Here is a 27,670-nt window from a genome sequence, read left to right on the forward strand (position 1 = left end):
ACAGCTGTCCATGTAAACGTAGTCATTCAATGAGGACAAAATCATATGTGGATACCCGGAGCTGTACGTACTTTATACAAACACAGGGTTTTTCCTGGGTCAAAAATGGTCTTCGGTGGTGGCTGACAGACATGGTCATCCATACACACACACACACACACACACACAGTAAAAAAGTACCCTACCCACGTGATCTGGAAGCACAGTACTGACAATACATTTTAAATAAATTCAAAGAAAGTTTGTAACTTTTGCTCATCTTATTTTGATCCCACATGAAAAAATACTAGAGTATATTATAGTAAAATTACTCTAGTAAATACTATAGTGTTTTTGAACCGTACTATAGTAAATATACTACAGTAAATTAACAAAGTGTAGTAAATACTATAATATACTACAATTTACTGTTGTATCTTTACTATAGTATGGTTCAAAAACACTATAGTAATTTTACTATAATATACTATAGTATTTTTCCATGTGGGATACCTTGATGTTTGTTTTTGTTCCTCATTTTTACACTATTTACTGATAATTGTTTTGGTATATAATCATATCAATATTAAAAAGTACTATTAAAAAAATGAACAAATAGCCTAATTTTCTGCCATATACAATTTCATAAAATGATCAGCTAGCTAATAACAACTTTGTTCTGGGTTCACCTCACTCCAGTCTAAACTAAGTGATTTATAGGCTATTTATTTTACTACACATTGTGAACATAAATAAGCTGAAAGACTGTGGATAATTAAACTCTTACACCCACTCTTGCTAAATTGTGTAAGCACACTTGTGCTCTCATTTCAGATGTTCAGAGTAAATGATTAAACTGATTCGTGAGTTCAGTGTTGGACAGATCAGTTGTTCTAACCAGTCGTTGAAATGATTCGGTTCAAAGGAGTCATTAGGTTGTGAATCGGACATTAGCAGACGCGTTGTGTGTGAATCCCGTCTGTTAGAACATCGCGAAAGATTTGTCAACACACAGAAAACACTTCATAACCGGATAGGATTTGTTTCCCGTTTATTGAAAGTATGCTTTATGTGAGCTGGTCAGAGAATCAGTCAATGTTTTTTGAGCGCAATTCACACCCAGCGGTAATTAAAGGAAAACATTGTCTGATAGCGCCACATGCAACATGGATTCAGTCTTCCGACCTTTTGATTTTGATTGACGTGTGAAATATTAGAAAGCTAATGCTTATTTTGAAGACAGAGAGTGTGCGAGAGGGGGAGGAGCTCTGATCGTTCTCTCTGACACTCGGTTACAAGCGCAGCATCTATTCTACATCATTCGTAAATCACAATAACTCATCAAATAAAGCTTTGGCAGGACAAAAATTTGTTTTGGCGGCCGCCAAAAAATTTTCAATGTAGGAAAAACCCTGCAAACAGGGATAAAAAGGATCTTGCTTGGAAGAAAGTGAGTGAGGAGGACGGACAGTCTGATATGTTATAAAAAACGCTCTTTCCTCAGTTTGAGCTCTACATCGGGTGATTTCAGGGGGATTGGGACACTTTTTGCCATTGGATTGGACTTGGAAAAAGTGTCCCAATCACCCTGAATTCACCCTATTGAGACTACAAGCTAGCTAAAGCCGGCAAATTGAGCTTATTCGCCGTATTTTAAAACAATCCATGTCGGCCATTACACAACGAGACGAGCTGCTGGCAGAAGCCCCTCCCATGATGTGAATTTGCGTCTGTTGTGAAGTGAATGTCACATGCGAATGAAGCGAGGAAACTCAATGTTCAAGCGTCCAACTACGCGCAAATAGCGTGATTTATTTGTGCAAGTCGTGTCTGGTGTGAACGCACAGTAAATGAGTGAGTCATTGAGTCAATTCGTTCAAACAATTCGTTCAAACGGCTGATTCATTCAGTAATGAGGCAGTTGTTTATGAATCACTGAATCGTTGACTCAACAGATTCACTCAAATGAATCATTCAGTAATGAAACAACGGAAAAAAACAGATGCTGCTTTAACTATTTTTACAGCATAAACTGAAAAAATGAATTGCATGTGTTAACATTTTAACAGCACAATTAATTAAAATAAACATCATAAACAATTAAAATAAACATAATTCATTAATTATTAATATTAACAATAAAATATTTAAAAAAATTAATTAAGTAAAATAATAACACTAATTAAAAACCAATAATTAAAACCTCATGGTCAGACAGCTAAATAAAATTATTGTGACCAGATATTTATAATCAACAGGATTTGTAAAATGTACATTTTCAAAACATCACATCATTCATGCATTTGGCATATGCTTTTATCCAAAGTGACTTTATATAAATCGCGGTATATATTTATTTTTTCAGTTCATGCATTTGATGTTTTTAGTGCCACGTGCTACTGTTTCTGAGCTACAGGAAGACAGAAAACCAATGTTTAAATCTGCAGGACACAAAAACACATGATCAATGAATAACACTGCAGGAACACAAGACAGACAACTGTGAAGAAAATACCACAAATCAGACAGAGATGCCTTAATCACACAACTAAGATAACCATATACATATCAGGATGTGACGCGTATATAAATCACATGCATAAACGCACAGACAGCGATGAGATATAATGCCCTGCTCTTATTTCTCAGACGCACTTCAAGTGTGAATGTAAAGACTGATGCATAAACACCAACAAACCGAGAGAGAGAGAGAGAGAGAGAGAGAGAGAGAGAGAGAGAGAGAGAGAGAGAGAGAGAGAGAGAGAGAGAGAGAGAGGGGCAGACGCAATGATGTCATCAGTAGTACAACAGCAGGAATATGATTACAACCTTGAACAAGGTCTCTGGATTGTGAGGAGCAGCTAATCACATCTCAGCGCTATGAGAGAGGAATTATAAAACACCAGAGAGCCATCAGGAGAACAACATGAGGAGACCGGAGAGAGAGAGAGAGAGAGAGAGAGAGAGAGAGAGAGAGAGAGAGAGAGAGAGAGAGAGAGAGAGAGAGAGAGAGAGAGAGAGAGAGAGAGAGAGAGAGACACACTGATGAGGGAAAGGAGGAAAACAACCGGATTATTTCATTAGGAGAGAGGACGAGTCCTCGGAAGGGACAGCAATCAAAACTCCTCTTGCTTTACAACTTCATCACACACTGCCAAACATGATTTTCTTATTTAGTATTTTTGTCTAGTTTTCAGTCTAAATATCTAAAAAGTCTTAAATCAAGATGCATTTACTAGATAAGTAAAATTAAATGAGATATTTTTTCTTGTTTTCTGAAAACTCAAAGACTTGTTTCATCACTGGATGAACCAGCGTTTTTGAACAAATCTCTTGAGTGAATGATTCAATGACTCACTCATAAAGACTTCACTTGTTTCATTACTGGATGAACCAGCGTTTTTGAACAAATCTCTTGAGTGAATGATTCAATGACTCACTCATAAAGACTTCACTTGTTTCATTACTGGATGAACCAGCGTTTTTGAACAAATCTCTTGAGTGAATGATTCAATGACTCACTCATAAAGACTTCACTTGTTTCATTACTGGATGAATCAGCGTTTTTGAATGAATCTCTTGAGTGAATGATTCAATGACTCACTCATAAAGACTTCACTTGTTTCATTACTGGATGAACCAGCGTTTTTGAACAAATCTCTTGAGTGAATGATTCAATGACTCACTCATAAAGACTTCACTTGTTTCATCACTGGATGAATCAGCGTTTTTGAATGAATCTCTTGAGTGAATGATTCAATGACTCACTCATAAAGACTTCACTTGTTTCATTACTGGATGAATCAGTGTTTTTGAACAAATCTCTTGAGTGAATGATTCAATGACTCACTCATAAAGACTTCACTTGTTTCATTACTGGATGAATCAGTGTTTTTGAATGAATCTCTTGAGTGAATGATTCAATGACTATCTCAAAGACTTCACTTGTTTCATTACTGGATGAATCAGTGTTTTTGAATGAATCTCTTGAATGAATGATTCAATGACTCACTCATAAAGACTGCACTTGCTTCATTACTGGATGAATCAGCGTTTTTGAATGAATCTCTTGAATGAATGATTCAATGACTCACTCAAAGACTTCACTTGTTTCATTACTGGATGAATCAGTGTTTTTGAATGAATCTCTTGAATGAATGATTCAATGACTCACTCATAAAGACTTCACTTGTTTCATTACTGGATGAATCAGTGTTTTTGAATTAATCTCTTGAGTGAATGATTCAATGACTCACTCATAAAGACTTCACTTGTTTCATTACTGGATGAATCAGTGTTTTTGAATGAATCTCTTGAGTGAATGATTCAATGACTCACTCATAAAGACTTCACTTGTTTCATTACTGGATGAATCAGCGTTTTTGAATGAATCTCTTGAATGAATGATTCAATGACTCACTCATAAAGACTTCACTTGTTTCATTACTGGATGAATCAGGGTTTTTGAATGAATCTCTTGAGTGAATGATTCAGTGACTCACTCATAAAGACTTCACTTGTTTCATCACTGGATGAATCAGCGTTTTTGAATGAATCTCTTGAGTGAATGATTCAATGACTCACTCATAAAGACTTCACTTGTTTCATTACTGGATGAATCAGTGTTTTTGAACAAATCTCTTGAGTGAATGATTCAATGACTCACTCATAAAGACTTCACTTGTTTCATTACTGGATGAATCAGTGTTTTTGAATGAATCTCTTGAATGAATGATTCAATGACTATCTCAAAGACTTCACTTGTTCCATTACTGGATGAATCAGTGTTTTTGAACAAATCTCTTGAGTGAATGATTCAATGACTCACTCATAAAGACTTCACTTGTTTCATTACTGGATGAATCAGTGTTTTTGAATGAATCTCTTGAGTGAATGATTCAATGACTCACTCATAAAGACTTCACTTGTTTCATTACTTGATGAATCAGCGTTTTTGAATGAATCTCTTGAATGAATGATTCAATGACTATCTCAAAGACTTCACTTGTTTCATTACTGGATGAATCAGTGTTTTTGAATGAATCTCTTGAATGAATGATTCAATGACTCACTCATAAAGACTGCACTTGCTTCATTACTGGATGAATCAGCGTTTTTGAATGAATCTCTTGAATGAATGATTCAATGACTCACTCATAAAGACTTCACTTGTTTCATCACTGGACGAATCAACGTTTTTGAACAAATCTCTTGAGTGAATGATTCAATGGCAAAGATATGATACTGTTTTTACATTTGTCGCCACCTACTGGTGCAACAATGTAATGGATACAATCGTTATTTAAAGCATAAAGTTACTTTCAGAAGGTGATTTCCTCTATTTTGTTTATATCTGAACTATAAACTTTCATCCCAGTACTTCGGTGTTCATTTGAATGGTTGTAACAGAAATAATGAAACTGTGTTTACGATCAAACTCAACACCTTGCATACCCCTTTTCCACCGAGGCAGTGCTGGTTCAGAGCCAGAGCCTAATTTCAAATCGGTTCTTTGTCTTTCCACACCCAAAGCACCAACTCTGAACCAGGAAAAGTGCTTCTTCAGTAGCACCAAAACATTGCTGGTCTAGAAGTAGGGCTGCACGATTAATCGAAATCGAACCGCAATCGCGATTTGGCTAATGTGCGATTATGAAAGTGCAAAGGCTGCGATTTTAATGAAATAAATAAATGCCCAGCGGCTCTGAGATCAGTAAACGCTGCTCCGTCTGAAAGCACTGCGAGTTTGAGCAGCATGTGTCACACATCTTCACAAACTAGTAATGCGAAGCGTTCATAAACCTGTTGTCCAACCAAATACAACATTTAATAACATGTCGAGCTGATGTGGCTTCTTATCACAGAATGTCAATCAGCACTGCATACTTTTATTATTATGAAAATACCAGAGAAGGCTTGAAGAACTCAAATACACCATATCTTGTCGCAGAAGTATCATCTTCATGTTTAATCAGTCAAAGCGTTTCTATCTTCGTTTTATTCAGCATACAGCTCCAGCTTCACATTAGGGATTTCCTTCCTGAAAACAAACGATTACTTCTCTGGCACAAATGTGCCGTTTCTGCTCGAGGGCGCCCTCTGGCCTCCAGTGTGAATGACACTTTTGGGTAGAAAATAAGAAAAATAAAACTTCTCTCTAAATAAATTTATATGACAATCCCTATGTTTTTCCTTCAATGTACAGGAGTTTTAATCCCCACAGTGGATGCATATTTCATAGTGGATGCATATAATATGAGAGGCTCATATTTCCTATTAAAGACAGACTTTAAGAAATTGATATCACAGATAAAAAGCACAGATTTGTATAATAATAATTGTTTTTTACAATAAATCCTTAGACCTTTCTAATGATTTTTAGTCATAGGCTGTCCGCATACTAACAGGTAACCCATCATTTTTTGTTTTCTGTAAAATTATTATACTGTTATATTTATTCTTAAATGCTCGATACCTTTTTTAATAATGAATGTTATTGTAATAGTAATATTTATTATTTTTATTTAGCAATAATAATAATAATAATCATTATTATTATTATTATTAGTCACATTAATATATAAACACAAAATGTTTAAACACAAAATATACAAACTTTTCATTAGTAAAAATTAATAAATAATAATAATCACATTTTAAATCGCAATTTTACCCAGAATAATCGCAATTAGATATTTCCCCCAAATCGTGCAGCCCTATCTAGAAGTAAGAACGGCTTGCGTCAGGGGCTGGGGTTACCGTGACCAACAAGACCAACACAAACTTGTGACCGCCATTTTTGGTGGCTAATAGCGGCTCGATTGTAATCTCCGTCTATACAAATGACGGCGAGCTGCACGAATGCGCTGGATTCGCTGTGTTTTGATCCCGATGTAGGATCGTAAAGCCATGAGCATCAATAGTAACACAACGTTCGCCAGTGTTGATGGAAGGCTAGTTCGAGATGCATCTGCGAGAGCAGACGACTCCTTATGCTTTTGATTCGCTCATGTGGTATTTTGATATCATGCGCTGATCGGCCTGGTGTGTGTGTGTTTCCTGCTGAGAAAGATGAGACGTATACAGTGACGTAAGACTGGCTCTGTGGCGGCTCTCTAGCATGTGGAAAGGCAAACCGGTTCTTAGAAGATTCGTCAGTCGAACCAAGCACTAGCTCTGAACTAGCACCCGGTTCATTCTGGTGGAAAAGGGGTAAAATAGCATAACCGTCTTTCCTAATAGGGATGCACCGGTTGACCGGCCAAAAACCGGAACCGGACGGTTTTTGCTTCTAGCGTGCGATCGGCCGGTTTTCTTTGTATTTTTCTGCCGTTTTTTCCGGAAGTGCGCCCGCGTGCACATACACCTATTTTGCAATCATTCGCGAACATGAACATGTCACTTGTGTTACAAACGGAAGAGAACTGAGGGAAGGAGATACGCTGAAGGGAATGAAGAGCCGCTTTCCTGCGCGAGCTGAAGTTGCACGAGCTGAAGTTGCGCGAGCTGAAGCTGCGCGAGCTGAAGTTGCACGAGCTGAAGTTGCGCGAGCTGAAGTTGCGCGAGCTGAAGTTGCACGAGCTGAAGTTGCGCGAGCTGAAGTTGCGCGAGCTGAAGTTGCGCGAGCTGAAGCTGCGCGAGCTGAAGTTGCACGAGCTGAAGTTGCGCGAGCTGAAGTTGCACGAGCTGAAGTTGCGCGAGCTGAAGCTGCGCGAGCTGAAGTTGCACGAGCTGAAGTTGCGCGAGCTGAAGTTGCGCGAGCTGAAGTTGCGCGAGCTTACCTCTCCGCGCCTGCACAAGCGTAGATAGTGAGCGTTTGTTCAGCTCAGCTTCTCACGTGTTGGATCGGATGAGAACGAAACAGACTAACTTGTGACAAAGCCGAAATACTTATTTTTGTAGCCTATAGAAGAACATGCACTTTAGAAATGAAATACTATCAGTTCTGTAGCCTATGATGATCATTTTTATTTTACCTTAAAATGACATTGACTTAATTTGATTTAAAAAGCACCTGCTGTAACATCTTAGTTTTTTTCGTTGCACTAAACATTACTTGATTTAACATTTTGGAACAATAATATACTTTGGTTTTATTGAATTTCACTGGTAAAGACTTTTTTTCTTAACACTGAATTTAAAAACAAATGCTGATTTAAGTAAGATCTTTGTTTGGATTGCAGAATATGCAGTTGTTGCCTTTAATTTCACCTTTCAGCCTTTTCATTTCCAATTCAAAGTCCCGTTAATTTCAGATTGCGGACTTGTTTATATTAGCCAAAAGCCAATTTAGCCTGTTAAATACCAAATAAACATCTTGTTCATGTATACTTTCATTCTTTTACCGTGTAAAGAAAAAAAATCGGAAATCGGTATCGGAATCGGCCATGTAAAATCGTGATCGGTGCATCACTATTTCCTAATCAATGCATTCAAAATACGTCTTCAAATGCTCATCTTGTGTTTCAGTGGCTCACCTTTGCCTTGACGAGTCTCTTGGCGGTCTTGATCTTGGCCTCACAGAACGCCCCTCTGTATTTGGCACTCACATCAGTGCCAACGGTCAGGTAAGGGGGCTCCTCCAGTGTCTGAACAAACACACAAACACACACTTCAGTTTCACTGTCAAGTCATGAGAACGCTTTTGGTGGCGCAACGGAGGAAGAGCTCAAGTGCCTACACTCGAAGAAGGCATGTAGCCTTCAAGTTTAAATAAATGAGTAAATTACAGGATTCTTGCAGGTTTCAGGAAGTCAAATTTAAGACCTTTTTAAGACATTTTAAGACCATGAAGATTGAAATTTAAGACCTATACGACGCATTACCAAAGTTATTTAAATCACAGAAATAAAAAAAATGTATTTCAATTAATTCAGTCATTGAAAAAGCATTAATTTAATTTACAGATAAAGCAATGACATTAGTAACCCTCCACAGCCAACAAGGTGCAAAATGGCCAAAACCTTAGGCGCAAAATGAAAATAGGCTAAAACAAACTTGCCCTCAAATAGAATATATATAGACAAAACAGCATATTAATAGCCTAATAGAGATTGAACAGGCTACTCCAAACTAGGGATGCACGATTTGGCGAAGATATCTAATATTGCGATTATTCTGGTAAAAATGTTTTTTTTTTATTTTATAAATGAAAAGTGTATGCATATAACATTTTATATATTAATGTTTATATATTAAGGAGACTAATAATAATAATTATATTCGATAAATACAAATATTTAACAAAATTAGAAATATTACTATTACAATAACATTTTAATTATTAAAAAATTAAAAATAGAGTATTTAAGAATAAATTAGGGCTGTCAAAAGATTAATCGCATCCAAAATAAAAGTTTGTGTTTACATAATATATGTGTGTGTACTCTGTTAATTATTATTTATATATAAATACACACACAAGCATGTATATATTTAAGAAAAAAATATGAATTTTATATATAAAACTTTTATATTTATATATATTATAGATTATATAAATGTATATACAGTATATACATGCAAATATTTCTTAAATATATACATGAATGTGTTTGTATTAGGGCTGCACGATATGAGGAAAAGCTACGATGTGCGATAACATTGTTTAATATTGCGATGACGATATGACTTGCGATAAATATTCAAATGTGAATATAGCTATACTGTTCCCATGTCTTAGTGCTTTAATAGGTCGTGTAAAGTGTTGGGCAGTAACGGAATATGTATTCAAACAGCATTTCATATTAAAGAAAAAAAAGAGAATGGAGAACGAACTATAACATGGCAGTGCAACTGTGCGGTGGCGGATACACACGCACGCACGCCTATGCCAATATATATTTTTAGCCTATATTATATATATAAATTCGTTATATATTCGTTAAATATATTATTCGTTTATATTTTTTATTTTCAAAATGTAGGCTATTTAATTGAGATTGAGGTGTATATATATATGTATATATCTCAATTAAATAGCCTACATTTTGAAAATAAAAAATATAAGGCTCAAACATGCGTGTTTATTTTAGTAGGCCTACTTCCGTCAGTGAAACAACATAGCCTACTACAGCCTGTAAAACATTTAAATAAATATCTGTAAATAATCGAAATATAAATAATATAAGTTAAATATTAGTTTAAGAAAAAAAAAAATTATATTTCCCCACAGATGTGCGTCATATGCCTTTGCGCTGAAAGGGATGACACGAGCAGGAAAGAAGCATCGTTTTCTAATATCTTCATGTTTTCTCCTGATGTTCCAAAACTGATCGGCTACTTGTAGTAAAATGTGAAGAACGAAATTATCTTCCACAGGGTCAAGAACGTAGGCTTTGTTTGATTATGCGCTGTGAGAGAAAGCGAAACTAAAATTCTCCGGCGTGTATGAAATGCGCTATACACAAAATCTCACAAAACCAAGTCCAATAGCAGCACAAACTGTGTTAAATAAAGTAAAGTTTGAAGTAAAATGTATCTGTCCTACCTTTTCTACTTTACCACAGTAAATGATGCGAATATAGCCTACTCCTAAATAAATCAAACAAGGAAGAAATGTTTAATCCCCTGTCAGAGACGTAAATGAGGATTTGGGAAAATAAATAAGAGATTCCATGTCCAGTAGAATAAAATGGAGTAAGCCTATTGTTAAATTCGTGGAAAATCGTGTGACCAGATCGCAAAACGCAAGCAAACTTAAATTTGTCTCACCACATAAAGCCTCGATCGGCATGAATCCATAATGTTTCCATGGCTGTGATGTAACATTTAACTGCGAACCTATTATTTATTTTGTAAATAAAACTGTGCTACACTCGTGTCATAATATTCACGTAAAACAGCTTCACATAAAAAAAATAAATAAATAAAAAAAAAGTATTTTGGCCGACCACCGCCGGTGCTCCTGCTTATTTAACGTGCAACGGCTCTTGGGCTGGTAAATCAGCGCATAATGTTCTCCTATGCGCTGATTTACTAGCCCAAGAGCCGTTGGCCCCGTTTGACGTTAGCTGAATATTTTATAATATATGTTTAGTAAGCAGGATTTGATGGCCGCATTCCTACACTTATAAAATGCAATTCAATGTGGAAGTAATCCAAGTATTCAGAATACGTTACTCAGATTGGCGCATGTAATAAACTGTTTTCCCTTATTCATCGTGTCAGGCTGTCTGTTGCGATGTGTTCATCGCGCGAGTTCATATCGCGATGACGATGAAAATTCGATGTATCGTTCAGCCCTAGTTTGTATTTATATATAAATAATAATTAACAGAGTACACACACATATATTATGTAAACACAAACTTTTATTTTGGATGCGATTAATCGCGATTAATCTTTTGACAGCCCTAGAATAAATATAACAATATAATAATAATACTACTAATAATAAAATTTATATTTTACAGAAAATCTGTCCGTTTTTAAGACGTTTTAAGTCAAAAAATTTAAGACTTTTTAAGACCCCGCGGGAACCCTGAAATTAAATTGGATCTCACAGATTGTACACATATATTTAGTTTTACTGAGAGAAATAACTGAAGAGCTCTCATCACATCTTCATGTGAACGCACCATTAGCGCTCCAGTTGAGGCGGTGTCTCTCATCATAATCTGTGATTAACGTATAACGTCACCTTACACACACTCGGCCAGCACACCTCAGCTCTGAACACTCACTACACTTCATCTTTTATTGATCTTAAGATGACAGTGAGAGCAGGAATAGCATGTGTAGGTGGACCGGCTCTGTGTTCCTGACCCTGACGACCCGTCTCTCTTTTGTTTGAAGAGTTTGTGCTTTACCAGCGAACAGGCCGTGAGATAACCCACCCACCCACCCACTGGCATAACATCTTAACCAACACAGACACTAGGGTTCCCAAGGCTACTGATTGAGTCATTAGACATCCAGACACCCACAAGAACATGACGTGAAGACTTCAGACATTACACATAAACGCTCTTTTCAGTCCAGGTTTCTTCATATCCAGAGGAATCAGAGATTAGGACTCTGGGAAGATTGGTTTCTGGAGACAACAGCCAGCTGGACTTCTCTTGAGAGCCCAGATTACATTTTTAACCAAAAGAGTCAAAGAACAAACATCTGAATGATCTACACTAAAAACTATTTGTTGTAGAAACAATTTTCACTCCGAAATTGCTAGTAAATTTATCAAAATGAAGAGTTATTGAGCGAATGCTCTCCACACATTGTTTACGTTCATCAAATGCTCTCGCTTCAAATCCACAAAACACGGCCTCATGAAGCTTCGAAGCGTTATGAATCAGTGAGTCGATTCATGATTCGGATCGCGTGTCAAACCGCCAAACTGCTGAAATTTGGCGATTCAAACTGCTGAATCGACTCACTGATTCATAACGCTTCGAAGCTTCATGATGCCTTGTTTTGAAATCGTCATCACTATGTAAGTCGTTATTTTTATACTATGTAAGTTCGGTTTTTTTGCGCACAAAAACTATTGTCGCCGATTCATAAAGTTATTGTAGAACCACTGTAGTGAGATGGACTTTGTAACGACGTCTTTAGTACCTTTTAAGGGTCTTGAGAGTGAACCGTGCCATTGTGTCAATAGAGGCCTTTCAGAGCCATCAGATTTACACTAAAATATCTTCATTTGTGTTCTGAAGATGAACGGAGGTCTGACGGGTGTCCAACGACATGAGGGGAAGTAATTAATGACAGAATTTTCATTTTTGGGTGAACTAACCCTTTAATAAAAAAAAATAAAAAGCAATTTTGTAAAACTGCTGTACCGAACCCGTACCGAACCGTGACTTCAAAACCGAGGTACAAACCGAACCGTCAGCTTTGTGTACTGCTACACACCTAATTTCTGACGTACTGACATAAAGGACAAATGCTTTGCACGGTCGCTTTGTTGCGTCTGGTGTAGACACGGTGTAAGTGCACCTGCGCGCTTCAGCCCATGTGCGCAAATCATTAAAAAAGGGCCCTAAAGATGAATAAATACCCGAACAAATGCATTGCTCATTAATATTAGTTAATGAACTAATAGGACCTTATTATGAAGTGTTACCAATTAGCTGCTGAAAAACACAGATACATTGAGAATTGTTTTGCAATCGCATTGTGACTCCCTGAACATTGTTTTACTAACCATGTCAAGACGCACTCAGTCTTTTTGTGCAACTGTTGCATTAGCAGAGAAACTGAACGCTGAAGACAGAAAAAGCCATCATACCAGCTCTAAAGCGTCAGTAAATGAAACACAGCTGCTACATTTACAACAAACCACCGACTGCCAGATGACAAGTGCCTTAACCAACACACAACCACAAAAGAGCTGATGTTTCTGATGATCACATGATTAGGTACAGGAAAGAAAGCATGTGTTTTGTGCTGTTTAACAGATGCAAGAGCGCTTAGTCAAACTGCACTGAACGCACTGGCCATGGAAGAAAAGAAGCTCAACTACTAACGCTAGTCTTCAAATCGATGTTTCCTCAACATAAAATTGGGCAAAGAAAAGCGTAATGGAGAGGTCTGATTCAGTCTTATCACAGTCCACTAAAACGAGAGAAGCTTCATTGAAAACCGATAACAACAAACAGAACTGATTTAGTAATCGTTGGCACTTTACAAAGAACTTAATCAATATGTAAATGAACCGCATCAGCACACATCACAAGGGCCACAGCGATAGCATTTCACCGGATTGTGTTGTATCATTTCTGTAAAATTCTGTTTAAATCCCATCTAAACACAAAGGACTTCCATTGCCTTTAAATAAAAGGAAAATGTAATTATTTAATATATAAAAAACGACATCATAAAATTAAATAAGTTCAATTATTATTAACATTAAAAAACGTTTTATAATTTAAATAAAAACGTTAAAAGCCGAAAGAAACTGAAATGTGGCCTGGACATGTTTTAATGAGTTTTACCCACTTAACTGTGAGTTAATGACCTACTGGCAGACTTCCTCAATCTTCTTTCTTCATTTTGCACATTCAAAATGGCATTAGAAGAGAGCAAATCTTTGACATTATGGCCCAACAGCAACAGCTGTGAAGGTAAGATTGCTCAGTAATGTTTGAAAAACTGAATGACCACTCTAAAGGCTTTATCATATTACTGACCTCGGGTGTGTGTCCATCTATAAGTCACGATCACTTGGTGACGGCTTGATGAGTCCTTTCAGCTCTTATCCATACGTGTCCATCCAGGGACCGAGCATTCATAGGGAACAAACTCACCGAAATATGTCAACTTTTAGCACATCTCCGAAAGCCAAAAGTGAAAATATGGACCAGAATGATGAATAGAGATGGGAATTGTAAGTTTAATGGTTCTAATTTGTTTAAAGAGGACCTATTATGCCCCTTTTTACAAGATGTAAAATAAGTCTCTGAGAAGATTTCATAAATCATTGTTAAATTTGTCACTTTTCGAGGGTGAGCGAAAATGCGCTGTTTTTGTGTGTGTCTCTTTAAATGCAAATGAGCCGCTGCTCCCCGTCCCCTTTCAGGAAGAGGGCGGAGTTTCAAGAGCTCATGTTTCAGAAAGAAATTATGAAAAACATTTAGTTTAATGCATTCTTTTTTTAAATCAACACTTGAATGTGGGTAAAAAGCTAAATTTTAAACAAATCGTGGGATTTTCAGACTCCAACGTGCATACGCAACGCTTTTATCGCTCGTTTCTTCTCCTTTTTTTTGGATCCGAAGAGTCTGTACTCTTTCAGAAGATGTGTAATAGCGCCCCCTACCGTATAACAGTGAAAACACAGAAAATACAGTCAATGGCGTGGAAAGAGTTAACAACCAGTGAGTCAAAACACTGATGTTAGTGATAAAAGCTTTAAATACAACAATGGTTCATTTGGAGTGAAATATGGCGAAAAGATTAACATGAGTCAGAATAATTCAGTAACGGTTCTGAATGATTCAAGTGTGTTTGATTCATTAAAAAGAACCAAACGATCAATCATTTGGTGTTCGGCCTACACTGATCACTATACATTTCATGTTACAGAATCAGTAGCAGTGTCCGACTGAATGGAGTATTTTGCTGTTTTAGTATGGTGTTTGGTGCTAAAATGAACAATCTAGAGTAATAAATGGAACTGAACGGCATGAATATTGGAAACGGTTCTGAGTAAGAATGATTCAGTAACTGTTCAGACTGATTCAAGTGTTTTTGATTCACTAAAAATAAGTAAATGACTCATAAGAATCATTCATTTGGGTATTCATGTTATAGATTCAGTAGCAGTGCTGGAATGAATAGCATTTAAAGGGTCGTGAAACTCTAAACCAAATTTTCTGAGATTTTAACAGAAGTATGTGTGTTGAACATCATCATGTTACCATCTGTTAGTTTTGAATGTGTGAGAAAAAAATAGTTAATTTTAAACCTTTTTGCTCTAGTTCCAACTTCCGGGTGACATAGGCTGTGACGTTTTCTTGTACTATATTACGGCGATGACTCATCGGTGTCTCATAATTATTCACGAGACTGCGTGTCTTTGTCCTATGAGAAGACGCGTTGCTTAATTATTCATGACCGCACGTGTTGATAGGCTTTTTCCTCTGACTGGCGCTTCAAACAGTGAGATCGCACACAGTAAGCCAGAGATGCATTAATGGATCAAAAACGAGTGTTTTTTCCACTTTGTATGAGTTTCTGCGTCGCCTACGTTCTCTTCAATAGATCCTGAGTCTTCATACAGACGCGATTCATCCACACTGTGAGTGTAACCGCTCTTCACAGCCATTTAACCGACCAAACGGCTTATAAAAACTCCACAAAATAAGCCTCAAAAGTTATCAAAGGTATTCATATATATTTTCGATGCAGAGAACAAATTGCGTGTACATTGAATTGTCAAAGTATATGTATTTGTGTAACGGTGAGCTTACAAATCCATGTGTGTATTGTGTTGCGTGTAGCTTAATGGTCATTTGCAGCGTGCATTTGTGTGAAGCTTTGATGCTTTTAATGAGAGCCGTTGATGTGCGGTCAGTCTCCCCTCGTCCCCCTGCACTCCGCCGCTAAACCACGCCCACTTTAACAGCATTTTTCCTTTAAGTGTGGAGTTCAGTACTAAAGTTCACGATTGAGGACCATTCATCTGAACTGAACGGCATGAAAATCACTTAGTTGGAAACGGTTCTGATTAATAATAGCCCATTTGTGAACAATTTTCTTCTGTAAAATGTAATATTTTGTAATACGTTTTTAGTAGGGCTGTCAAAAGATTAATTGCGATTAATCGCATCCAAAATAAAAGTTTGTGTTTACATAATATATGTGTGTTTACTGTGTATAATTATTATTTATATATAAATACACAACATTCATGTATATATTTAAAGCTACACTGTGTGATATTTTCCCCATCTAGTGGTGAAAAGGTATATGACCATCCAGTGAATATTAGTTTCTGTTCCTCTCAATTCCGATTTCGTTTTAACTCCTACGGTGGCCGATTTAGTCCAAGATTAACATGGCTTCCAGTTCGCCCTCGTCCACATTCGACACGGTGCCATCGAGTGTTAAAACGCAAAAGGCGAAGCTTGAATTCACGGGTATGTCCCTCTTTGGCTAATGTACTTTCAAGATGGAGGAGCAACATGGCGACCCGCATTCGAACCCTCACCCGTATGTATTTTCAATGGCATATTATAAACTTACGAGAATACTTTATTACTTGAAAGAAGTAAATATGCATTAATGAGCACATGTATTTTTGAAAGAACTAAGTGTTTTTAGCTAAGAATAAACTAAAAAAGTTACACAGTGTAGCTTTAAGAAATATTTGCCTGTATATACATTTATATAATCTATAATATACATAAATATAAATGTTTTATATATAAAAATAATATTTTTTTCTTAAATATATACATGCTTGTGTGTGTATTTATATATAAATAATAGGGCTGGGCAAATTAACGCGTTAACGCTGGCGATTAATTTTTCCAGCTTAACGCATTACAAAATATTTAACGCAAATAACGCAGCGTCCGTTTTTATATAAATTTTTGCTTAGCGTTACATGATCATCACGCTCCTATTCATGTAAATGCTTCCAAGCGCGACAAGACACAAGAGAACGCGCTGTATGCCAGTGTCCTGTATGTGTCTGTGTGTGTGTGTGTGTGTGTGTGTGGATGCCTCATGTCAGCTAATCAAGGGACACTGACACACACACACACACACACACACAAACACAGTCGACGCATAGATAGACTCGCGTCAGTTTCCTGCTCACATCGAGTTCTCTTTTGCTCTTGAACAAACAAAAACACAGAGGATTTTGAGTATTCTCATATTAGGAGTCTTAAATTAGTTAAATAACGTCTTAAATGAACTTAAAGAGTTGTGAGGAAATGAGATGCGCGGGACAGCGCGTGAGATCCGCGGCTGTTCTTAAAGTGACAGTAGCACTGATGATGTCCGTCATTAATGTTCATCAAAGAACAACGGGAACAGAGAAAAGTGTAGCTTTAATGATGATTCATCTATATTTCATTTATTATTTATGCAGTTAAGAAAGGTGTTTGATAACTATTACATTTCTGTATATGTCTAACAGGGAAGGCCATGGGTAAATATAACATTTATTATTTTGGGTTTATGTAAAGATTGTTTTTAAGTTCACTTAAATTAAAAGTTGTTTTTTAAAGCCTAATAAATGTTGAAATTGGGAGCTTTCAGTTATACTGTAATGTAACGTCATTAATGTTTCATAGAGACTTCAGTGATACTGGCCTTCATTCATAAAAACATGACAATACAACACATGTTTAAAATATACTGTCTTTAAATTGTTTATACATTAATTTGGAGAGTAACTGAAATTATTACAATATCAAAATATTAAAAACTTAAAATATTAAAAACTTGCGATTAGTTACAGAAAAAATGTGATTAATTAGTAAAAAAAATGTAATCGATGCCCAGCACTAATAAATAATAATTAACAGAGTACACACACATATATTATGTAAACACAAACATTTATTTTGGATGCGATTAATCGCGATTAATCTTTTGACAGCCCTAATTTTTTGTGAACATGCATAAAACGGTTTCTTTCCTTTATTTCCTTAACATGTATGTCACAATTCACTTCTGTTTAGGTTCCCAGCTAGACGGTCACAAGCTCTCTCAGTCTCTTTCGGTGGCGCTGCCAAAGAGTGAAGTACCCAGCATGCTCTGCAGCGCTGCCCATCCTGTGGCTCTCAGCCTGACGGGCATCAGCAGACACGGCACAGATGTTCATTAACATCACACTAACAGCCCTGACAATCTGCTCTTAGATGACTGCCATCAGTCCTCCTCGCGCGGCCCAGAGAAACAACAGCAGCTCTACGGACATGGAGAAGCCAGAGACTGGACGGAAAACAACCACAAATCACTCTGAGAACAGGAATCAGTCCCACATTTACAGGTGAAGCATGTCATTTCCATACCGTGCATAGTATGTGAATTATCTATATGCATCAAATGCCCAGATGACCTACTAGTTAGTGATGCACCGATCATGATTTTACATGGCCGATTCCGATACCGATTTTATTCAAGAAAACTGGCCGATTCCGATACAATTTCCGAATTTTTTTATTATTTTTTTTCACAATAAAAGAATGAAGTATACATGAACAAGATGTTTATTTGGTATTTAAAAGGCTAAATTGGCTTTTGGCTAATATAAACAAGTCCGCAATCTGAAATTAACGGGACTTTGAATTGGAAATGAAAAGGCTGAAAGGTGAAATTAAAGGCAACAACTGCATTTTCTGCAATCCAAACAAAGATGTTACTTAAATCAGCATTTGTTTTTACATTCAGTGTAAAGAAAAAAAGTCTTTACCAGTGAAATTCAATAAAACCAAAGTATATAATTGTTCCAAAATGTTAAATCAAATGTTTAGTGCAACGAAAAAAAACTAAGATGTTACAGCAGGTGCTTTTTAACTCAAATTAAGTCAATGTCATTTTAAGGTAAAATAAAAGGTAACACTTTAGAATAATGGTCATTAGTTAACATTATTTAATGTATTAACTAACATGAACTAACCATGAGCAGTACATTTGTTACTGTATTTGTTCATCTTTGTTAACGTTAGTTAATATAAACATCACAGTGCATTAACTAATGTTAACAAGATTTTAATAATGCAGTTCTCTCTCATTAGTAAATGTTGAAACTAACATTAACAAAGATTAATAAACGCTTTATAAAAGCAGTTCATTATTAGTTAATGTTAACTAATGTAGTTAACTCATGTTAGCAAACGAACCTTATTCTAAAGTGTTACCAGATAAAAATGATCATCATAGGCTACAGAACTGATAGTATTTCATTTCTAAAGTGCATGTTCTTCTTTAGGCTACAAAAAGAAATTTTTCGGCTTTGTCACAAGTTAGTCTGTTTGGTTCTCATCCGATCCAACACGTGAGAAGCTGAGCTGAATGAACGCTCACATCTGCGCTTGTGCAGGCGGAGAGTTAAGCTCGCGCAACTTCAGCTCGCGCAACTTCAGCTCGCGCAACTTCAGCTCGCGCAACTTCAGCTCGCGCAACTTCAGCTCACGCAACTTCAGCTCACGCAACTTCAGCTCACGCAACTTCAGCTCGCGCAACTTCAGCTCGCGCAACTTCAGCTCGCGCAACTTCAGCTCACGCAACTTCAGCTCACGCAACTTCAGCTCACGCAACTTCAGCTCACGCAACTTCAGCTCGCGCAACTTCAGCTCGCGCAACTTCAGCTCACGCAACTTCAGCTCGCGCAGGAAAGCGGCTCTTCATTCCCTTCAGCATCTCGTCTCTTCCCTCAGTTCTCCAGTTTCCGTTTGTAACACAAGTGACAAGTTCATGTTCGTGAATGATTGCAATATAGGCGTGTGTGCACGCGGGCGCACTTCCGGAAAAATCGGCAGAAAAATACAAAGAAAACCGATCGCACACTAGAAGCAAAAACCGGCCGGTTCTGGTTTTTGGCCGGTCAACCGGTGCATCCCTACTACTAACAAGCATAGATATGTATAAAAATGATCAATTATTATTAGGGCTGTCAAAAGATTAATCGCGATTAATCGCATCCAAAATAAAAGTTTGTGTTTACATAATATATGTGTGTGTATTATTTATATATAAATACACACACAAGCACGTATATATTTAGGGAAAAAATATTATTTTTATATATAAAACATTTATATTTATATATATTATAGATTATGTAAATGTATATACAGTATATACGTGCAAATATTTCTTATTTATATACATGAATGTGTGTGTATTTATATATAAATAATAATTAACAGAGTACACACACATATATTATGTAAACACAAAATGTTATTTTGGATGCGATTAATCGCGATTAATCTTTTGACAGCCCTAATTATTATACATTTATTTAAAATATGAAAACACAAACCAACACATTGTCACCTGTGAAAGGTGATCCAATTTCTTCGGGAATTTAAATATATTATAGCGCGAGCTGGGCTTTACAGAGGCTGTTGTTTTTCATGCGAGTGATGATTGACAGCATCTGAAGTGTTGACCGTTCTAAAATTGCGGCGCGTCGACGTGCCTGGAGAGGTCGAATGAGGCATCTACATATACATATCTATGCTAACAAGTGCCAAAGTGTGCAACCAGAGCAATAGGGCATCCCACAATGCAATGCATCTTTGCCGTGTACGAAGCAAACTTGAGATTATTAGTGCATATTTGACATGTTTTTCAGTCGTTCTGCTTCAAAACTCCAAGATATATTCAATGCATTTCTTTGAAATGCTTAGAAAGAGTAAAAATTATTTCTAAACTCAATTTTTTGCAGAAAGTCAGGGTTAGGTTAGGGTTAGGTGATGGTGAGAGATACTCAGCCTTAAAAAACCCATTTCAGCAAATTCGGACACAGATGGTGACCGACTGGAGATGAGCGCGATCTGAAGGTCAGGAGGCCTTGAGCAAACACACTTATTACTTATCTGGCTTCATATATTCAGAGCCCGTGAGGTGTATTCAGCTCATGCATGAGCAGAGCGACTCTCAGCTTCAAGAAGAGTTTATTTCAGCAGTTTAACTTTCAGAAATCCTCCGAATCCCCTTTAGTGAGGCGTGCAGATAAAACGTTCAAAATCTTCTTATAATCTGCTGAGTTCATGAGCGTTACATGGCTTTCAGTTTACAGCCCATAATCACATAATCACCCAAAAATGAACACCTTCACCGCCACGCCGTTCCAAACATGTGTGACTTTAATTTCTTTTACTTTCTTTAAACACTCGATGAGAATGATGTGCTATATTCTTCTGAAGTCATACATCCATTGAGAGATGAATATAGTGCACGTCACTGTTTTTAAGGCTAGAGATCAGTCACTATGACCTGTTGCTCAGTCCCTCCAGAAAAACGCGATCGCATGATTTAATGCATAATCAGCCAAAGTTTGCATATTTATGCGGGGGCCGCATTTCAAATTGCCTATTTACGCGTGCAAAATATGTGGGGCTAGCAAGATTTCATAATCCCTGCATTTTCGTTGCAAAAAAGTCATATATTAGCAGAAAGTTGAAAAATGTTAGTTTACTTCACACAAGAGCCGCCATTTCCCCCTGTTGCCATGGGAACGTTTTGAAGTGACGTAATTACCCGACGTGGACGTCATCGAAAAGCTGCAAACTCCGTGGTGAAACCAGATATCGGTGAAACCATGATGAAGCACGCAAATTCACATTTGCCAACAAAAATAACAGCAAAAGACTGCGCAAAGCAATTTCCCGGTGTGTTGACCGATTTCAAAAAAACAGCATCATGAAGCTTCGAAGCGTTATGAATCAGTGAGTCGATTCAGCGGTTTGAAGCATTATGAATCAGTGAGTCGATTCAGCGGTTTGGAGCGTTATGAATCAGTGAGTCGAATCAGCGGTTTGAAGCGTTATGAATCAGTGAGTCGAATCAGCGGTTTGGATCGCCAAAGTCACATGACTTCAGCAGTTTGACACGCGATCCGAATCATGAATCGACTCGCTGATTAATAACGCTTCAAACCGCTGAATCGACTCGCCTGATTCATAACGCTTCAAACCGCTGAATCGCTTCTCACTGATTCATAACGCTTTAAAACGCTGATTCGACTCACTGATTCATAACGCTTCAAACCGCTGAATCGACGCACTGATTCATAACGCTTCAAACCGCTGAATCGACGCACTGATTCATAACGCTTCAAACCGCTGAATCGACGCACTGATTCATAACGCTTCAAACCGCTAAATCGACGCACTGATTCATAACGCTTCAAACCGCTGAATCGACTCACTGATTCATAACGCTTCAAACCGCTGAATCGACTCGCTGATTCATAACGCTTCAAACCGCTGAATCGCTTCTCACTGATTCATAACGCTTCAAACCGCTGAATCGCTTCTCACTGATTCATAACGCTTCAAACCGCTGAATCGACTCACTGATTCATAACGCTTCAAACCGCTGAATCGACGCACTGATTCATAACGCTTCAAACCGCTGAATCGACGCACTGATTCATAACGCTTCAAACCGCTGAATCGACGCACTGATTCATAACGCTTCAAACCGCTGAATCGACGCACTGATTCATAACGCTTCAAACCGCTGAATCGACGCACTGATTCATAACGCTTCAAACCGCTGAATCGACTCGCTGATTCATAACGCTTCAAACCGCTGAATCGACTCACTGATTCATAACGCTTCAAACCGCTGAATCGACTCGCTGATTCATAACGCTTCAAACCGCTGAATCGCTTCTCACTGATTCATAACGCTTCAAACCGCTGAATCGCTTCTCACTGATTCATAACGATTCAAACCGCTGAATCGACTCACTGATTCATAACGCTTCAAACCGCTGAATCGACGCACTGATTCATAACGCTTCAAACCGCTGAATCGACGCACTGATTCATAACGCTTCAAACCGCTGAATCGACGCACTGATTCATAACGCTTCAAACCGCTGAATCGACTCACTGATTCATAACGCTTCAAACCGCTGAATCGACTCGCTGATTCATAACGCTTCAAACCGCTGAATCGACGCACTGATTCTTAACGCTTCAAACCGCTGAATCGACGCACTGATTCATAACGCTTCAAACCGCTGAATCGACGCACTGATTCTTAACGCTTCAAACCGCTGAATCGACTCACTGATTCATAACGCTTCAAACCGCTGAATCGACTCGCTGATTCATAACGCTTCAAACCGCTGAATCGCTTCTCACTGATTCATAACGCTTTAAAACGCTGATTCGACTCACTGATTCATAACGCTTCAAACCGCTGAATCGAGGCACTGATTCATAACGCTTCAAACCGCTGAATCGACGCACTGATTCATAACGCTTCAAACCGCTGAATCGACGCACTGATTCATAACGCTTCAAACCGCTAAATCGACGCACTGATTCATAACGCTTCAAACCGCTGAATCGACTCACTGATTCATAACGCTTCAAACCGCTGAATCGACTCGCTGATTCATAACGCTTCAAACCGCTGAATCGCTTCTCACTGATTCATAACGCTTCAAACCGCTGAATCGCTTCTCACTGATTCATAACGCTTCAAACCGCTGAATCGACTCACTGATTCATAACGCTTCAAACCGCTGAATCGACGCACTGATTCATAACGCTTCAAACCGCTGAATCGACGCACTGATTCATAACGCTTCAAACCGCTGAATCGACGCACTGATTCATAACGCTTCAAACCGCTGAATTGACGCACTGATTCATAACGCTTCAAACCGCTGAATCGACGCACTGATTCATAACGCTTCAAACCGCTGAATCGACTCGCTGATTCATAACGCTTCAAACCGCTGAATCGACTCACTGATTCATAACGCTTCAAACCGCTGAATCGACTCGCTGATTCATAACGCTTCAAACCGCTGAATCGCTTCTCACTGATTCATAACGCTTCAAACCGCTGAATCGCTTCTCACTGATTCATAACGCTTCAAACCGCTGAATCGACTCACTGATTCATAACGCTTCAAACCGCTGAATCGACGCACTGATTCATAACGCTTCAAACCGCTGAATCGACGCACTGATTCATAACGCTTCAAACCGCTGAATCGACGCACTGATTCATAACGCTTCAAACCGCTGAATCGACGCACTGATTCATAACGCTTCAAACCGCTGAATCGACGCACTGATTCATAACGCTTCAAACCGCTGAATCGACGCACTGATTCTTAACGCTTCAAACCGCTGAATCGACTCACTGATTCATAACGCTTCAAACCGCTGAATCGACGCACTGATTCATAACGCTTCAAACCGCTGAATCGACGCACTGATTCATAACGCTTCAAACCGCTGAATCGACGCACTGATTCATAACGCTTCAAACCGCTGAATCGACGCACTGATTCATAACGCTTCAAACCGCTGAATCGACGCACTGATTCATAACGCTTCAAACCGCTGAATCGACGCACTGATTCATAACGCTTCAAACCGCTGAATCGACGCACTGATTCATAACGCTTCAAACCGCTGAATCGACTCGCTGATTCATAACGCTTCAAACCGCTGAATCGACGCACTGATTCATAACGCTTCAAACCGCTGAATCGACGCACTGATTCATAACGCTTCAAACCGCTGAATCGACGCACTGATTCATAACGCTTCAAACCGCTGAATCGACGCACTGATTCATAACGCTTCAAACCGCTGAATCGACGCACTGATTCATAACGCTTCAAACCGCTGAATCGACGCACTGATTCATAACGCTTCAAACCGCTGAATCGACGCACTGATTCATAACGCTTCAAACCGCTGAATCGACTCGCTGATTCATAACGCTTCAAACCGCTGAATCGACTCGCTGATTCATAACGCTTCAAAGCTTCATGATGCTGTATTTTTTAAATCGGTCATCACTATACAAGTCGTTTTTTAGGTTTTAGCACAAAAACTATTCTCATCGCTTCATAAAGTTATTGTAGAACCACTGTAGTGAGATGGACTTTGTACGACATGAGGGGAAGTAATTAATGACAGAATTTTCATTTTTGGGTGAACTAACCCTTTAAAGACGGCATGAAATCAAATTTTACAATTCATATTTTTATATGTAATATTGTGGTGTTTACTATAACTGATTTATCTGTGCACTTCATTCATTTTTAAAAATTAATTTACCCTTATAATCTTTAATCAAATACATTGACTAGCCCGCCCCCATCGAAACGACTTCTCTTCTCTCCCGGTCATGTGCTATGGTGTGAGGGCGGAGCTATGGTGTGAGGGCGGAGCTATGGCGCGAGGGCGGAGCTATGGTGTGAGGGCGGGGTTATCGCCCCCTGTCTCGTTTCTGCACCGCTTCTCAGAAACCTGTCACTATCAGCAATATGGTGGTTAGGTGCATTTTTCTCGGTGTACACAATACCTTCTTCAGGAAGGACTTGAGGCAAAAAGAGAGAAATATATGAGAAATAAAAGCTTTTTTTATGTACAAATTACTCATTATAGTCGGACGAACAGCTTGTGGTGACGGCTCGCACTGAGGAATGCAGCGTGTGTGAACGCGCTTATCAGGGAGAGCTGAGAAAAAAGTTTGACAGAAATAAAGCCATAAAAGGCTTAAAATAAGTTAAATCTATAGCATAAACCAGCGAAAAGTGAGGAAATATGCTCAGTAACATATGTAGAAAAGATTTAGACAGAAAATACATTTATTTTAGAGATAGATCGAGTTTTTCTCCACAACTGAGTGCAAACTGGCATTCAAATCTGCCTCCATTTTGTTAGCAACGCCCAACTTCCAACGATCCAATCAATTCCCGGACGAAAATCAAGCCTCGCCCTACATTTTTTCTAATTTCAGAAGCCGTTTCACTCGGATATACGTCACAATAAGGAGAAAAAGACGATCTCAACTTCCGTTTCACGCCGACTTTAAGAGATTGCACTTTGTGCATGGGAAGCACTCAAATGTCTGTTTTGTAAAGCTACCTCTGTAAAACCAGAAGTTATTTATACATTTTTTCAGAAGTTGTAGCATATTCCTTTTGTAAAGCTTCAGAACTTGTTTGACTCGATGCTTTGTAAATTTGAGCCATGTGTTTATTAAGGTCTTCAATAAAACAAGATGAGAAATTAATATTCCAGCACTTTCTGTGATGTAGTGCTTTTTTTCTCTTTTTCATCAAACAGCAGTTTTTGCAAGTTCCCGCAATTTTATCGCATAAAATTGCATAAATATCCCGCATTTTCCACCGCATTTTTTAAGAAATTGTGCGGCATAATCAAGGATTTTTGCCCGCAACAATCACAAAATTTAAAAAGCCGCATTTTTCTGGAAGGACTGGTTGTTGTATGGAAAACAGATGCATGATGGTAAGAAAATGAGGACAATGATTATTTTTGAATTAACTATTCTTTTAATATTTTAACAAAGGTTTGGGAACCCCTAGTTTAGGGCACGTTTACGTGGAAAAGCAGCGGCGTGACCGCACTGGATCTCTGAGAGATTGAAAGCTAATATTCAACTTTATTACTGATCTGCCCGAACAGAAAATGTAGGGGTGCACACCGTAAATCAACATGCTAACCAAATCTACTCATTTCCACTGTATTACAAATAATACTTTGAGAATACAGAGCTCCAGACTAACATTTGAGAGCAGAGGCACCAGCGGAGGAAAATTTATCATAAGGTTAATTTAATCGTAAAATTACTATCGTTTTGCATTGTTTTGTTAACCCTCAGAGCCCGACGGCATCGCCCACGACGTCACACGGCACCTCCGATAAATATCTATATTATTTCATGAAACTTTTATCGATTTTCTTACCGTTTTTTCCAGCAGAAAGCTAACGAGCTAGCCATCACGGGGGTGTCTTTGTAGCCTTTACAGAAGGTTTTCTATCCAGCCTGGAACATGTGCATCTTTTTGGAGTTGTTCAGCAATAAATCAAAACGCTTACATCCAAGATATATCCACTTGATGTCCATAATTTATACATTTTCCGTCATTTTTGCCGCTAGCGCGATGCTAGCTGCCATTTTGGATGAGGGTTTGACCAATGACAGGCTGATCCGTCATCCACGTTGGTGTGCGTCATTACGCATGAACCACAGCTCTGTTATTGTGGAGAGAGAGAGACGCACGGCTAGTGTTGAGGAGAGAGAGAGAGAGAGAGAGAGAGACGCACTGCTAGTGTTGAGGAGAGAGAGAGAGAGAGAGAGAGAGAGAGAGAGAGACGCGCTACAGTTTTTAGTAGTTTTGTGGAGAAAGTTTGAGGAAAAAGTTTGAGGAGAAAGTTTGAGGAGAAGTTCCTGATAGGAACTGTTTTGAGGCTTGGCACCAGTAAATATCCAAAATCCAAAGAGGCCAAAAGCGCCTGGACTTTTTTTGGAAAAATGTAAATAGTTTTGGTTCTGTATAAGTTATCATGTTTATTCCTGAGTTCCAGGACTCCAAAGACTTGAACAAACTGTTTTCCAGAGGAAATATGCTTAGCTTTTATTTATTTGTGTGTGTTTTCAATAAATATTTGAGTGATTCAATTTCCGTTTTATGTTTTCATTTGTCTTTATGGTCCCATAACTTATTTTACATTCAGGTGACATCAATGCAACACAAATATACTGACAG

At 38.1% G+C, this 27,670-nt stretch overlaps 1 protein-coding gene across 4 annotated transcripts in view; it reads right to left on the minus strand.

Annotated features, from left to right (window-relative positions):
* Positions 1 to 27,670, minus strand: part of arid4b (AT-rich interaction domain 4B) — a 168,525-nt gene that overhangs the window by 100,030 nt on the left and 40,825 nt on the right. For all 4 annotated transcript variants that reach the window (XM_079843602.1, XM_079843604.1, XM_079843601.1 and 1 more), the window contains exon 3: positions 8,457 to 8,567. In XM_079843602.1, the coding sequence (XP_079699728.1) occupies positions 8,457 to 8,567 (111 nt within the window). The remainder of the gene's footprint in view (positions 1 to 8,456; positions 8,568 to 27,670) is intronic.

The sequence above is a fragment of the Gobio gobio genome (assembly GCF_949357685.1).
Source record: "Gobio gobio genome assembly, chromosome: 18".
Taxonomy (NCBI): Eukaryota; Metazoa; Chordata; class Actinopteri; order Cypriniformes; family Gobionidae; genus Gobio; species Gobio gobio.